The sequence below is a fragment of the Coloeus monedula genome (genome assembly GCF_965178545.1).
Source record: "Coloeus monedula genome assembly, chromosome: 2".
NCBI classification, from domain to species: Eukaryota; Metazoa; Chordata; class Aves; order Passeriformes; family Corvidae; genus Coloeus; species Coloeus monedula.
The window spans coordinates 43,925,028-43,941,465 of record NC_138782.1 but is presented as its reverse complement, the minus strand read 5'-3'; the positions used below and the strand labels follow the sequence as shown (position 1 = coordinate 43,941,465).

Here is a 16,438-nt window from a genome sequence, read left to right as displayed (position 1 = left end):
ATGCTAGACATAGGAATGCCTCAAATTTCTGACTTCTGAGTCATCCTCTCATGACTTGAACAGCTTGAAGCCAGCTTCAGCTCCCCAACATCATTAGTGAAAACTCCTTTTGTTTTTAAACTCTACAAGCAACCCATTTCTCTCCAAGCTGAGGTGCTGTTTGTGAACTAGACAATAAATTGTAGCAACAAAATTATCTCCTACACACATTGCAGTAATTATTATAAGAAAAGGAAAGGGATATTTTTTCCGAGACAGACAAGGCAAGCCACAGCTTTCCCTTTTGCACTAGAAGATCTCTTTGTCTACATGCAATGCAGACAAGACCGTGAGTAAAGACATCTGCTTATGCAAACTTTTATTTTTGCATGGGGTCCCTCTGACTCCAACATGACTCTGCATGAGACATCGGCTTACAAAAGCCGCTTTTTTTTCTGAAGACACCGGCTTTTAAGAACCAACCCACAAATCCCCCTCTCCAGCTTCCACTTTACAGAGCAAGCTGGATGAAACTGCTTATCAGCACTGCAAGAAGGAGAGCTGGAGTTGATGCTTTGAAAACTTGCAGCGGTATTTCCTTGGAACACAGATATCTTCAGTCTCCAACACTTTGATGTCTCCTTCAAAAACAAACAGGCTGACACTATCTCAATTTTCCTGCAGTTCTGATGTTTCTCAAAATGCAGCTTGTTTTCTCTAGGGTGATACACAATCCTAGAAGACCAGCTATGCGAGATAATTGCTATACTTCCAATTAAGGAAATCGTACCTGACATTCTGTACTATATTCCATTATGATCACAGCTACATTGGGAACATCACCTGCACATGACCCACACTTTTCTTACTCTCCTACTCTCCTTCTGTGTGAAGGAAACACAGAGTAAATAGCCTTAAGGATTCTAGTGCAAATGATGAGAAGAGCAGGTTAAGGTGGTGTGCCACAGAGCACACTCCTGTCTCAATAGCCTACACGTGGTGCTTCGCTCTCATGATAGATAAAGCACCCTGTCACCAAAACTGGAGCCATGAGTTTGTAAGCTACTGTAACATTTTCTTTTTCAAATGATCAAAACCCGGAAGTATGCAGCAACTGTTCAGAGCTGTTTGCAAACATTTCAAGTTCTCCACTATCTGTCAGAGCATAACAGAAAATCCTACTGTGACCAGACTACTGCGCTGGCTCCACTGCAGGCTTTATGCGTGATACAGGGCAGGTTAACTAAGAACAGGTTCAACAACAGAGCCTACACTTCAGTTCTGTGCCCTTGCATTCAATCTGCAACCCATGCCGGAAAATAAGTGAGGAAGTGTAGGTTATGTTACAAGATGCTGACTCCAGCACCAGCTGGACCACTGCATGAGACAATCTAATCCACCGACACAACAGACCACTCTTCCAGCAAAAAAAAAATCTGGGGTTTTCTGTCCATTTAGTGAGATTGACCAGTTTAGCAATCTGAAATGCTCCAGTGCTGGTTTAAGGAAGGTACTACAGCCATGAGCAAAGGGAGTGAAGGAGACAGAAAATGGTAAGGAATAAAAATGGACAGTGTGACATGTTTCTATGGACAGAAGGAAGATGTCACGCCAACTCAGCTGCCCGTGAAACCACGCATTAGGCATCTCAGAATAGCATTAGAAACGGCTGGTGTGCTGAGAGGGCAACTACATAGATCAGTCTTGGCTTAATAAAAGGACAAGCCATGAAAAACTTCACCTTGGCCATTGGCAGTTGCCTCTGTTCACCTAGGACACACACCCCTGGAACCATCCCTGAAATTAGGTGCCTGCCCATTTGCTCAGATAATGAGTAAGACACCAATATTTTCTGTCAGAAGACTGCTGTGGGATAAGATGCACCCTGTGCTCACAGAGCAGCCTCACTGTTACAGTCCAGCTGGGAAGAGGCAAAAGTAAGCTGTCCTCTTTATTATCCATGCCAGCAAGGCTGAGATTTTAGACAGTCTCATGTCCAACCTCAAATGCAAGCTTAAAACCTGGAAGTACAGGTGACCTGGTGCCCTGCTTCCCTCACCCTGTCAGGTGGCCATGTCAGACCAGCAGTCAGGCTCACTCTTGTGGTTCCTCCCGAGAAAATCTCAATTTTTTTTGCTATGGAGTTGTGCAATACTGTGCAAAAGCCTTCCCACCTGCTCTCCTGCTGCCAGCCCAGTTCCCATGCCGGCTGCATCTTCACATGCAACTGAATATGTGGGGGAATTGAGCAGCGACCTATTCGTGAGGGAGCAACACAACAAAACTTGAAATGATGTCAGCCTTCTTTCAGAAAATTACTACATTAGAAAGCAGATTATAGATTTATAGCAGATTATATACAGAAGAGGGAGAGAAACAAGAAGGTTTATGCCATGCGTGCAGCACACCACCTTCTTCCCGTGCACTGTGGCTCCCAGCGCCTGAAACTCCAGGCGCGGAGTTCCCAGATCCGATCCCTACTCTTACACTGCACCTCTTTACGATTTGTGCCGTCTCCCCCTGACAGCACCGCCCAGCCACCCGGACCGAGTTACAGTGACTTGCTGTGGTCACTCTTAATTGCAGTTTCCCCTACGCAAACTTCATTGCTGCCAGTACGGTGCACTGAGTACCCTCCGAGAGCGAAATCGCCCCGCTGCCCCCCAGCAACCCCTCGCCACTGCACGCAGAGCGCCCACCCCGTCAGCCTCCCCGGCACACCCCGCCCGCCCGTCCCGCCCCCGCCGCTCCCCCTCCCCGTGTGCCGCCCCGCCTGGCCCCGCCCCACCGCCGGTCCTCCTCCAGGGCTCCGGCGTGCGCCCGCTGCCTGCCCCGCTGCCTCGGTGGGCGCTGGATGCTGCACCGGAGAGGGCGGCGGAGCTCCGCGGCCGGGGTCACCCCGCGGTGAGTCCGCGGGCTCCGCTGTCGGGACAGCGGCGAGGGGGTGTCCCAGGGCTCCCGCGTCCCCCCGGGACCCCCGCAGCAGCGGTGGGGGGGGAGAGGGGGGCGGGCGCGGTCCCGCTGAGCTGCCGGGGGACAAAGACGAGGGGGACGGGTCCCGGGTGCGGGGCGGGAGCGGCCGTGGGGAGCGGTGCCGGCGGAGCCCCTGGGCGCGGTGCTGCTGCGGACGGCGCTGCGAGCGGACAGACCCGCGGGGCGAGGGCGCTGGGACGGGGGTGCGCTGCCCACTGAGCCGGGAGAGGCTCCGTGCTGCGGCGGTCGGTCCCACCGCGCGGCAGCCGCTGTGAAAGTATATTTACAACTTCGTGGCTGGATGGGCGGTGCGAGCTTCGGCCGGAGCGATCTCCGGCTGTGGCACGCTATCAAGGGGCTTTCCCGTCAGAGCCACCGCCGCGGGTGTCCCTGGGCACTCGTGGCTGCTGCTCCTCCCGGACGGAGGCAGCGGGAGCGGGCAGGCACAGGCTGGGGACAGGAGCGAGCGGGACTCTGGAGCAGCCTGGAGTCGTGGTAACTTATCTGTCCCTCGGTGTCGTGGACCGGGCGCTGCCGGTGGGTCTTGCCGGTGCTGGATGATGGGATGATGCTGGGGCGGGATCAGCAATACACCGGCTGCGCGACGGGAGACACCCGAGGCGGCTGGCCGTGTCCCAGAGAGCTCCCGTGGGGCCGTACGATGGCACGAGTGTGGGACGCGTCCCAGCTGGTGCTCGGTTGGCTGCCACCTGCCTCGCAGGTGCCGAGGGAGAGTGACGGGGACACGGCCCCGCGGGTCCCCCCCGCTGTGGTGCAGCACCTGGGCGGCCTCCTCCGTGGGGCAGCCTCGGGGGCGAGGGGCTGGAGGCATCTCGTGGGGCTGGTCTGGGTGGTCTGACAGCCGTGAGGGACTTGATGCACCCGTACGGGGCGGGACGGGGAAGGAGGAGAGTGTCCCAGCAGGTGTGTGCGCGGGAGAAGGGGTGGGCGTCAGAAAGGAAAAAGTCTCCATACCTCGTTGTTTCTCCACCTCTTGGAATTCTTTTTTGGTAACGATTTACAGAGAAAGGCTTTGGGTTTCCTGTGCTGAGAAGTCGTCATCGTCTGCATCGAGAGATGTTTCCCCTGCTGTTCGGCAGTGACAGGCTCTCAGGTTAACTCCCCTGTGGCATTTAAAATGCACATCTGTGTTTTTCCACCACACCAGAAAACTAGCACACTGTCTGAACCTTGTCCCTTCTTCAGAGTACTGCTGTGATGCCTGGGCCCTGGCAATAAATATTTCAGAAATGTTTTTAAAAACCCAAACCAGGAAACCACAACTGTTTGGACATTGGTGACCCATTAATTTGTTTAGCTTTTTTAATTTTTATTTTGTTCCTGGAAAACTTGGAATGACAACAGAATGCCTTCGCTTCACTGTTGTTTATCCCTCCCATTTAATTGTTGTACAATTAAACACTCCTAATCAAAGTGTTCTGGTTTCAGCACTGGTGATGATGGGAGTCTGTGAAGTAGCCTGTGTTTTGGCTTCAGATGAGAAGTGCCATATCAGAAAAAAATGGAATCCAAAAGGCAGGCAGGGGTTGTGTTCCTCTTGTAGAGATCACCTTAGGGAAGAAAAGAGGGGAGGAAACAAAAAAAGACAAAAATAAGTCTACACAATGCTATTGAAGAACATGAGTTGTAGTGAATCTTTGCAGTGGTTTACCAAAAAAAAAATACTATCTGTGCTTTTTGGACAGTTTGTTTTCCTCTTAGAATTTTTGTTGTTGTTAGCCGGATTTTTAAACAAACTTGATAAAATGGGATAAACACCTGTGACACCAAAAATATTTGGATACACATGTGGTTTTCTCTTGTAAGTCTTTTTTTTGATAGAAGTTTTTAGACAGCAGGTAAGGGCCATTTTTATGGGTGAATTTGTGTGGGGTTTTTTTGGTTAGAGTTTGGGTTGTTTGGTTTTTTTTTTAATCAAAGCTGATAGCACTTTAAAGCTACAGCACTTTTCTGTTCCCAACACTGCAGGTAAAAAGCACATGAATCCAGTGATTAGCTCTCTATCAGTTGGCTTTTGTAGTAAAGTTGTTGCCCCGCAGTTCCTCCAATGTGGGATAATGTAAATGACTTGCATGCTAACTATGCTCCAGGGTTCCACTTCTTTTCTTGCAGAAAGTCCCGTGTTCCTGCGCTGCTGCTTGATTATCTTAGTGGTGTTAAGCAGTGGTACCTTAATTCGTAGTGCGTGGTTAGTAACTGAGCACAGACAAATGGTGGGCTTGGCCCAAACAAAATCCTCTGACAAGGAGGAGCTCCTCCCTGGAGAACTGCAGGAGAAGATGATTTGCTTGTTCTTTAACAATTTCTTATGTTTGCTTTTTCTTTTTTTTCCCCCTCTATTTCCTCTTTTTGCACAATTCTGCATCGCCTCAAAAATGCAGCACTCTGTAAGGCTGGGGGGTTTTTTTGTTCTCTTTCTGTTTTTGTCTGTGTCTTCCCATTTCCCCATTGCTTTGCTGATGTCTGACAGTGCTGTGTGCAGTCTCTGAAACTGCATCTAATCATAAAGACCTTGCTGTTTGTGTTAATTTTATCAAGGTATTGGCAGATTGGCATTTTCACACTTGTAAGGAGGCAAGCTATGTTCCAGGTGCAGTTTTATCTATTCTTTTTGTCCACTTCACATAAATCAGCACTCCTCTCTGCTCGGAATATGTTCAAGACTAGCTGTACACTTGAGGGGGGAAAAAGTTAGAAGCAAACTGATGCGAAGGTGCCTAGTTGGTCTGAATATTTAGATAGTGATTCAGATGCAATGAGATCAGCAGTGGACTTTCCCCTTCCTCAGGGGAAGCAAGCCAATTTAATTTTTTTTACCTGGTTATTGCTGTCAGCAAAGCTATTCCTACTCAGAAGAATTTGTTACATTGTTTAAAAAAAGCATGTTTCCTTATTTGTCCTGCTACTCAACGTACTGCTTGTGAAATTACAATTATGCTTTGCTCTTTATTTATTTGTTTAATAAAGACTTCATAGTCTGCTGCTTCTATAACTGTTACAAGATCTTGGTGAGAATAGAAATGAAGAAAATTTTGGACAGCTCTGCAAAGTACTTCTGGAGTCTTAGGGATACATACCAAATCAGTCCAGCCTAGCTCAAGGGAAAAATACTATCCCTGTAAAACAACTTGTGCAAAGACAGGCTTGTAGAAGAGTATCTCTCATCTGTTGTGCTTGAGGCAAGAGTATAATAGATCCCCTTGGGAGAAATCCTGTTTATAGCCTTGGTAGACTAAAAATGGAATATGTTTCCAGTTGGAGAATTAACTGATAGGCTTCTGGGTCAGGAGGTGTCGTGCATTTGCAATCTGTACGTAGGAAAGTGCTTTTCTTTTGCCAGTCAAGAAACCAGGTCTTTCTGTTGCCCTCCCTGCTCTTCCTAAGTTTCCTGACAGTTGCAATGGCTGTGAAGGAAGCCTCACTTTCCCTTATTGCAAAGAAATTGCTGCCTGTACTTTGCCTCTCCTGTTTCCCATAGATAGCAAAGACAAATGGTCTTTCCTAAAGATTGCAGTACATGGCACTGGAGTGCTAAATTGAAGTATTTTTGTTGTTGTTCTTCACACTGAGGTCCTGGATCGGAATTGTCTTCACTGCTCTCCTGGCTGTGTGTATGTATGCCCATAAATGAGATTTCCTAAGAGTCCATCTGAAAAGAGACATGTCCATGTGTTTGAGGGGTGGTAAGGTTGCTGTGGCTGAATGGCTATTCCAGAAATTCACTTCTCTTAACATTTGCAAGATGTCATGTGATGTGTCTTGGGCATCCAGCTGAGAAAATGGAGCTTGGCATTTCTGAGCAGGCTTCCTTTGCAGCTGCTCTTTGTGAGATGTAATGGATACTGAGGCTGGCTCATGCCCAATCCCATGTTTTGCTGGTTCTTTCTTTTGCTTCTTCAGTTGCCTAGGCCAATTGATACCTTAAATTGCCACTTAGTCTTTAATTAATGTGCTTGGTTTATGAAGTATGAGGAATACTTAAAAGTGATTGGTATTGAATAAACAAGTCCATTAGTAGATTATGCAGGAGTAAAGAAATTCATTGCAATGAGAAACTACGTCTTGGTAGAGGGATGCAATAGGGTACATACTACTACTTTTACCAGTCAGTGAAAAGGAAGGATCAGTTGATCCATTGATCTTGCCACAACAAGATTGTTTGATTTCCCAGGAAAAAAAGCATGCTGGAAAGGAATTGCATGCCCTAGATGCAGACTTTATTGTTTGGGTGTTCTTTAAAACATGTACATTACTAAGTTTTGCATGTGCTTCTGATAAAATAATGTGTTTTAAAAGTCTGCATGTTTTTGTATACAAAAATTCAAAGCCACTTTCCATCACTTGGAAGAGATGGAAAAACATAATCCCTCTGAGATCCTAATTTGTCCCTTTTTGCCTGAAGCCTTTAATACTCATTGTCTATTTCTTTCAAAGAGCTCCTGGACTCAGTTTTGGTTTCAGGTGAATATTAAGTTCATAAAGTGCTTCATGTTGTGCTGTCCTCAAAGGGAGTAAACTTCTGGGGAGCTTTTTTCATCCCATGGGAGAGGTGGATGGAAGTGTGGCAGCTACCCTGCATGGTCCTGCAACCACTGCCCTGCCCTTGTGCTTCCATGCGCTGCAGGAGCAACTCCTTTGGTGCTCTGTCCTTTGTTAAGCATTTTTTCCTCTCCTTGAGGGCTAGGTAGTGCACCCAAAAACATGAGTCACTTTTATTTGGCTGCAAGAGAATGCCACCATCCCTGGGTTAGGAGAGCTGTGCCTGTCTTTGAGTTTAAGGGCTAGGGCAGCCTACAGACAGAGTAGCATAGCAGCGTGGTCCCAGGTTGGGGATGGGTGTCCATGGAATTTTGAGAGATCCCTTCTTCCTAAGCACAGCAGCCACATTTTGGGGGGTGCAGACCAGAAGAGTTACAAGCACCAGAGCATGCTTCCTGTTCTAGAGCTTGCTTGTGCTGCTTGATGTGGGGCAGGAAGACTTTGTAGCACAAAGGGGGAGGGGGGGGGTGAGCAGTCATGCCTAACTAAGAGCTGCGTCTAATCCTGCAATGAAGACTAGCGAGAAAGCATTTTCCTTGCTATTGTTAAAGCTCAGTGTCACCAAGGAGTGCTGCTTGTACAAAAAGAAAAAAGGATGTTGGTATCTAAGACCAATGCTCAGTGATTTCTCCATTTGTCACATCTGCTTGGGTTCACAGCCTTGGAGTTTTTGAAGGCATCTCGCATTGTACCTCTTGAAAATCCTAAAGGAAAGGTGGGAGCCAGGCCCACATGCCTCCCCTGTGAGAGGACTGTGGTCAGACCTGACCAGATGCAGAAGGCCTGCTGCAGTTGTATCTACCACTTCTGTAGGCTGAAGCCAGTTGTCTCTGCTGTCAGTGTTGCACCTGTCCACAGCCAAGCTGCACTGGTTCTGGAATCCAGTTCTTCAGATCACCCAAGTGACTGGGAGGTGTTTTGGTATTCCTTGTTCAACGGCTTTGAATAGGGGTTTCCTACTAAGTAGTGCTCAGTTTTTGAAGACAGGTGTGTATTTTACCCCAAAAGCAGTGTGTGGATACCAAATTTGGTACCTTAGCTCCTTGTGGCATCTTTACCCTTGGTTGTGTTGAGCTAGTCCTGGAATGGTGCTGAGGTAGACACATTTGAAAAGTCAATGTGCTTCTGGGAATTTGCTGCAGGATGTGACCTAGTTGTCCTGACTGCTGGTCACAGGTGGCACATTTGACATCATCTTACAGCCATGACATAAAACTATTTAGCTTCAGTCTTGTTTTCTGCCCTGACAAGTAACTTTGTTTCTGCTCCTTCCTGGTTGATGCATCTTCTCAGAGAAATTTTCATCATCACAGGGGTTAGTCAAAGGAGGTGGGTGGAGTTTTTTTGAAATTGCTGAGAAAGGCTTTTGCATGCTATCATGACAGCTTTTACTTGCTCAGGCGCTTTCTTACTCTCTTTGGCAGATAGTACTGGTGCCCTACAGTGTGCGTCTGAGGGGACAAAATACCTGGAAGGTGAGGGGGGTTTTCAGTTTTATGACTGTGTTTCATCATGAGTACAAGGCAGCCCAAGTGTGGGTTGCTGCCAAAGGCAGATTTGTTTCCAGGCAGTTGCCTGTCTGTCTTGCTGCAGGACTGCCTTAATTAAAGCTGCTTAAGCTGTTTGTGAAACTGCAGCCTAAGAGTCTGGTGTTCTTAGAAGCCTAAGACATCTCTGGATGATGTCTGGAAAATATTAAGAAGAGTCTTAATGTTTCTGGACAATTTTTTTCTGAGAGGCCGTAGGGCCACTGTGGTAAGGTTTCATCAGGAAGATGCTCAGTGCTCATTCTATATCAGCTCTAGCAAAGGCAGATGTTTTACTGTAATAAACCTTAAAAAGCCTGTTTTCAGGTGTTTGTGGGTTTTTTTTTGATAGATGAGAACTTTGTTGTGCTTTGCTACTCTGAGTTGGTAAGTTATGGCTTGTTCATCTATTCCCTTTATCCCCTTGAGATGTGGTTGTGGCTGTACCTAGAGGCTGAAATGAGAATTAGGACCCAGTTCGCTGTGGTGCTATGAACTAGTGTGTAAAATACAGTGGCATTCATTATATGAACCCACATGCTGTCTGGATGATACCGTCTTCCAGACAGGCTGACAGTGGCATGGCCCCAAATTGTGGTGGCAGGACATCCTTGTGTCGTTGGGTATATGGGGGTGTGAGGTATTTTAGTGAGCCATCCTGCTGATACCTGAAGCAAACAGGGCCCTTCCTTCTCATTCAACTCCTCTTCTTCCTCCTGTGGAGGGCTCTGCTGCTCTTATCTGCCTTGCTGGGGCAAACCTCATCCATTCCTGCTTTGACCCAGCAAGTGCTGAGATTCTGGCCCTGTGCTGGGAGGCAACTTGAGGCTCTGTGGAGAGAGGAGGGGAAGATTTAATTGAGTTTTTATGACCACGTTTAAGCTGCTGAGTGAGAGAAGGCTTGAAGTTAATGACAGGCATGTTTTCCAAAGACCCTCTGCATGTGTGTTTAGGTAAAATAAACACTCCTAAATAAGCTGTGCCACCATTCTGGGCACTAATAAGCCTCCTGTCTGATACCAGAAGAATACAAATAAATAGTGGCTTTGACTGTTTTAATTGATAGACTTGCTGGGCCTTTGACCAAGCAATTACATCTCAAAATGCCCTTCTGCAGGGGCTAAAACATGAAGTGAGGTTAGTTTAAAAAAGCAACACAATAAAAACAAACAACCTGTAGGATGTCCCAGAGGCTGATTATTGACTTCAGCTTTTATTAATTCATCTGCAGTGCATTTGCTGGAGCTTTTATGGTTTAATTGAGGTTAAGAGGTTGGAATCTATGGTAAACAAAAGGATGGCATATGGGCAGTCTGAAATTGTGTATGTTTAAGTAAGAGCATTCCTTCTGGTCACTTGTTTTCATTGGGCAGTTACTCTTGACTCACAGCTTTTTAAAAAAAAGGTGTAAATATGCATTGCTAGCAAGTTAATGATTCATGATGTTTTATCACATCCTAGCATACCTCTGAAGAAGAGAAGGTTGAGCTGGGCTTGTGTTTGACCTCCCCATTCAGACTAAGGACATTTTTTCTTTAACCCCTTACCTGTCTTGGGAAGGTCCACAAGCTCATTTGTTTTGAATCTCTCCTGCCTTTCTCACTTCTCTGTTCTGGGGGTCCACAGCTGTTCTCTTAAAAATTCAAATGGAAAAAGCAGGTGTGGGAAAGAACTTTCCTGAAGCTTTTTGTTATAGAGGCTGTGGGGAAGTGGGAGTCAGTTTCTTCAGCTGTCTAAAGGAATCTGTGTGCATGTGTTTGTTTTTTTTTTTTTATGGTCACTTTTTTGTCCTGTTTTCAGTTCTGTTTTGAGCCCCATGAACGTCTTCACTGGCTGTGGTATCCCCTTGTGAGAGAGAACGTGTACTGGCCAGTGCAGCCGTTTGACAATTAAGATAAACCTCCTTATGTTGAAAAGTTCATACTCCGAGGTCTTTATGCTGCTGATAAAGTTTATGGCACGAATTACATCAGCTGGCAGTAATAGTGGTGACCTGTTGCCCTCAAGTCATTCTGCAGACATCTGTAATTTATATACAGCTATTAATAGTGTGTAGTCCAGAGCCTAAGAGAGCATGTCAGAATAATTATATCAATAAGAGAAGATAAATCAGAATTTTCCTCTTAATATTTCAGTTAATAGCAGCTTTCACCTGTCCAGAAAGTCAAATGTGTTTTTCTCACTTGCTTTTAATTTAGAGCAATCTTTTTAAAATTCCTAGGTCTTGTTAAACTAAATACTTGTTCTGAAAAAAAATACTTTAATAACCTCCTTGTCTGCATTTTTTTGTGTATTTCTGTCTTATAAGGAATTCTCTACATAATTTCAATCAAAAATTGCTTTATTAAGAAGAATTGTACATGATGGTTCAGGGAAGGAGGTGCATGGAACAACTTCTATATTTGCAAAAGGACACTCCTGGATCTATCTTGTATTTGCTTTAAAAAAATAGTTTAAAAAATAATTGATAACTTGAGTACAGAGTTGAAGGGAGAGGGATAAATCTAAGTTTCACTTGCTATACTCTGTATGATAGTTTGCTTTTCCCATTTCCCAAACAAGAATTTGATTCTGTCATAATTTTCTCCTGAACCAGGACAAACATGACTTTAAACAAAAAATGCTTCTTAAACTTACCTGTAATCACATGCACACATGTACATGCATGTATGTGTATGTGTGTTAGCATAACATGGCCTGCTTCCCTGCTGCTGATGCCTCATCTTTTATCCATTGTGGAGAGTGAAGGAAAAGCCCATGGCTCCCTTCACAGCCTGTCCCCTGAAAGTGGGCTGGGCTTTGGGTGGTGGGAGAGGGTGGCACTGCCAGAGCCAGTGCATGGGGCTGCCTTTGCTGGGGTCTGCCGCTGTGCTGGGGTGTGTGGGGACTTTGTGGGCAGGCATCAGCCAGCAGCACCTCTGTTGCTGTGCTGGTGGTGAGCACCCCGGTGTTGCTGGTGGGAGTCAGCCCCTTTGCTCAGGGCAGCTGGGGGTTGACTTGCATCAAATCTTGTATGGGGATGGAGTGGACCCCGCGGTTGGTCTCTGCAGGCATTGATACCTAACCCACCCTCAAGGAGCCTCTCCCCTTCCTAAAGGATTCATCAGGTGCCACAGGATACTTCCTTGAGAGGAATGCTGAAGAGCATTGGAGAGGAGAGGACTGTACACAAAATGGAACAAGTTGCTGAGGAAACTGTCTAACCTAGCTGTAAAGTGAAGATGATGTTGGCTACTGTGTGTTTGGCTGCAAAGAAAACTCATCCCTTATTTCTGTTAATATCTGAACTTCACCTGAAAGTTGCTAGTGCAGCCTAGGCTCAGTCCTTGAGAGAGGAGGTTGGCAGTGCTTGCCTCACAAAAGGTGTTATACAGCGGCTCAGCCTTGTGAGTGTTGTGTTCCACGTCCTCCTTTGAGTTGAGGTGTAGAGGATTTCAGGCGGTGGTTTCCCAGGGAGTAGGGAGGGAGTGAGGGGGAGGACAGCATAGATGAAGTTCTCTGCACTGACATGTGCCTGCTGACAGCCCATTGAAATCTCTGCTTTGGGAGAGAGTGAGGTCCCTGGCTGAAGGATGGGGCACTCCCCTATGTCATGGGTGTTTTCAGGCAGTGGCCCAAGGTGCCACCTGCCTTATCACTTATATGAGTCTGGAAACCTTGAGTCTGGTTTGTTATTCCAGGGAGCCTTCATTGCTTTATGGCACTCTCCTGGGACTTTCAAGCTGTTTAAAAGCTTGATGCTGCCTGGTTTGTGCTGTGATGCTGGTGGAAACACTGACTGTCCCTGGAAAATGGATGACTGTTGGGAGTGGTTTTGTTTTTAAACATCTCATCACATGCATGCTGTGAGCTGCTCCCAGTGCCAACAGAAGCACGGCACTGATGCTCTTGCCTTTTCAACAGGTACATGGGATGAAGGGAGCCTGACACCCGTCTGGAGAGGAGACCCCAGCCCCTGTGGAGCTGCCCACCATGAGCAGGGCACTGCTGGCAGGCAGGATGCAGCCAGAGGTCCGGAGCGTCTGCGTCTTCCTGCCCACCCGTGAGCAGCTCAGCCTGGCCGTCGGGGTGAGTGGCCGGGAGAGGGGCCGGGAGGTCGCTGCATCGCAGCCACAGTTCAGTTTTGTTAGTTCCCATTGTTCTCCCAAAAGCCTGGTGCTGGTCTGCTGACCGAAAGGCTATTAGCCAGCTTAGGGTAATTGGTGCTCCGTTTTCTAATTGGGCAGCTTCAACTCATTCACAGAGTTCATTAAAAGTCATGGCTGTGTTGTAGGATGGGGGTCTCCTCTGCTCTTTTTCTGTTATTTACTTATTATTAACTCTGAGTGGTTTTGCTGCTCATAATAATCCAGCATTTTTAAAAAATTGAACCTGAAATACCTTGAGTACTTAGCAAGTGTACCCAACACGTGACCGTTTACTCTTGTAAAGAATCCAGCTATCCCTGGTTTTGATAGCCTGCAGATCCCTTCAAAGAGTCTAAGGCAAACAGCCATTGAGGGTGGGGTTTTTCCCTCCTCTTGAATACTTGTACACATAAAAAAAATCGAGGTAAGTCACTTCATTTCTTCAATTGCTGCCTTGAATGCCTCAAAGTGTGCACGAGTGACAGAAGGGCCGGCTCAGCTGGCAGCCCAGGGTGGCACGGTGTCTGCACAGCACGGTGCTTCTTTGTGCAGCGCCGGCTGCTCCTTGAACTTGTGAGAAACTGAGCTGACAAGAGGCACTTGGCGTTCAGAGGACAAGCAAGTCTCAAAGATAAGTGCTCTCTTGTGAGCGTGTGCGTGCACTCATGTGTGGGCTGGGGAGATTTGGCTTTGTTTTGGGTAGGTTTTTTCCCCCGCTTTGGGATGAGGAGGGGGAGAAGACAGTTGAGGTGAACTGTTATTTTAAGTACTTGATTGAAATGGTGGCTTTTGAAACTATGCGTGCTAATCTTCAAAATCCATGCCGGAATTTTCCTACCTGCTGTGTGTAAGTGTAGTGTCCTTAACTGAAACAGCCCCAAGGGCTGGATGGAATAAAGCTTTAACAGCAAAATCTGGGACGCTCTGCTTCTAGGTTACTGGTTCAAACCCAGCCCATCCACTGCCCCAGAAGGCTTTTGCAATCTGCTGGCTTTTGTGCAAGGCAGAAAACGATGATTTAATTAAGTTCTTGGCAGCAGGTGTACAGGCCTGGGTAATGGTCTGTTGCAGCTGACCCTAAATCTCACCTTCTTATAGCTCTTATCAGGGAGGCTAAAGATGGCACATAGCGGAGCTGCCGGCCATGGGGAAGGTGCAGGCTGGCATACAGGAGGGCAGTGCACCAGCAGGGCTGTCACTGCTCCTCGCTGCCTGTGCCTGAACAGAGCACACAGCTGTTCCTTCACCAATGGTTCATGCTCCGGTATATCACAAAAACCTGCAGTTTATTGTAAAATAAATTTGGGGTGAGAAAGATCGAGTCCAGCCATAAACATGACACTGCCAAGTCCACCACTAAACCAGGTTTCTAAATGCTACATCTGCATGTCTCTTTTAAAACCTCCAAAATATTTAATAAGCATAAGAAATGGTCTTTTACATTGACCCCTGACAGGGACAGAGGAAAAGTGCTGTGTCCCCTCCTGTTCCCCTGTCCTGTCCCAGCCTGATGCCCCTTCAAAGAGCTGGGGTGCCTTGTGCATCACCATGTTGTGCTGCAGAGGAATCCTCCACAACACCTCTTTGTATTCATTTTAAAGACATTCACCCTTGTCATTTTTGATGCCCCTTTCTTTTGTGTCTGGGACGTTGGGAAAGTATGTACTTGGAGATGCCTGCATCTGAAAGGGAATAGCTGCCTGGGCCAAAACATGAGACCTCAACACACAGTTGTGTCCTAATTGCATAGAGAGTGAAACATGGCCTGTTTCAGCTGGGCACGTCACCAGAAACAGCTTTTCATTTGGCTTCTGACTTTACCACAACATTTATTCAAAATAGCAACAAAAATTAAGATTTCATAGCTGGAGAGATCTTTCTTTTTTAAAGAAACATCAAGGCAATTTTCTAGTGAAGTTGGTAGAACCCAAATGTAATTACCACAACCACAGATGATGCTTTCGTGCATTTATTAGGATAATAATGCCACTACTAAAGATTTCCAAAGCCTTTTAACCTCTTCAGTGTGGAATGCAAATACTAAACAAGCTTGCAGCTCAGTGAGGTAGGTAGGGATGGTTATCTTTCCAGCAGAATAAATTATAGATCCTTCCCATGATAAGCACAGTGTTTATGCAGGTAATTCCTCCCTCCCCCCTCCCATATAAATTCCACCCTTCCAGATAAGAGTTTACCTATATGTGTTTTATGTGGTCACATATAGATTTGAAGCCTGTCCTTTAAAATGGATTTGTCTTAACGCCCTTCACAAACAATGCTGTTGAAGAGAGAAGAGCAGGAGCCACTTTAGATTCTCTTCCCCCACAATCGAGTATCTCTTAATTAACTTTGACGTCTACCTTTCTGAATGTACAATGAATTTGGGGGGATAGTGAGGAGTAAAACTGCCTTCTTGGGACCAACTCTGAACATGAGGAGAAGCAGAGCAGTGAGGGGAACTAGTGGGTGCTACAGCTCACCAGCTGCCCTGAGGAGGGCAAGGTAAAGTGGGAGAAATTTTTGGAGTGGAGGAAGTCTGGTGAGGTCCTGTGTGTTGGTGAATGGAAAGCATAGGTCTGAAGTCTTTCAGTTGTCCTGTGAACAGGAGAGCTGATGTTTCAAAGCATATGTGCCAAGAAAAATAGACATAGGTAACTAATGCACTTGAGTATCTATACACAGAATGACCTTGGAGTAGCAGTTACCTTCTGTAAAGTTGCACTTGATTTCACTTTGGACTAAATTTCACGTGCGCAGAAGCCCTGAGCCTGACATGGGGCAAAGCTGTGTATCAGTGAAAGGAATGAGTCATAGCATTTCTGAGATCAATCTTGGCACAGGAACCATATGCATAGGGAGGAAAGTCCAAAGAGAAGTGCACAGATGAAAAATGCAAAGGGAAGTATTGGTTGCTTTGAGCAGAGGGTAAAGTAGGAGGAGGGAACAGCAATTGCAAATGTAATTGGTATTGCATAGCCTTTAAGGCTGGGAGTAGAACTTGATACAAAAGGGAAGTGCCAAGAGGAGAAAGGACAAGGTGGTAGTCACATACCTGCTATGCAAGAAATCTGCTTCAATCACTGTTTAGAGCTGAATGCCACGAAACTGTCACTTGAAGTGCTCAGTTCCCTAGAATTAAGTACCTTAAAGCAGGTTTTTCTTCCCTTAGGTAGGAAGGCTTGCCACTTAGAAAATTCATCTCATTGTGTAGCATTTACAGGGGGTCCTGTGCTGCCAGTGGCTCTTGTATGCCCATAACCATTATGGCTAGAG

General features: G+C 46.5%; 1 protein-coding gene across 1 annotated transcript in view; it reads left to right on the top strand.

The window, feature by feature from the left end:
• Positions 1-2,824: 2,824 nt before the first annotated feature.
• The window catches only part of FRMD1 (FERM domain containing 1), a 37,961-nt gene continuing 24,347 nt past the window's right edge, over positions 2,825-16,438 (top strand). Inside the window, exons 1-2 of the mRNA XM_082299573.1 lie at positions 2,825-2,883; positions 12,942-13,106. Coding sequence (XP_082155699.1) covers positions 13,011-13,106 — 96 coding nt within the window. The 5' untranslated portion in view covers positions 2,825-2,883; positions 12,942-13,010. The remainder of the gene's footprint in view (positions 2,884-12,941; positions 13,107-16,438) is intronic.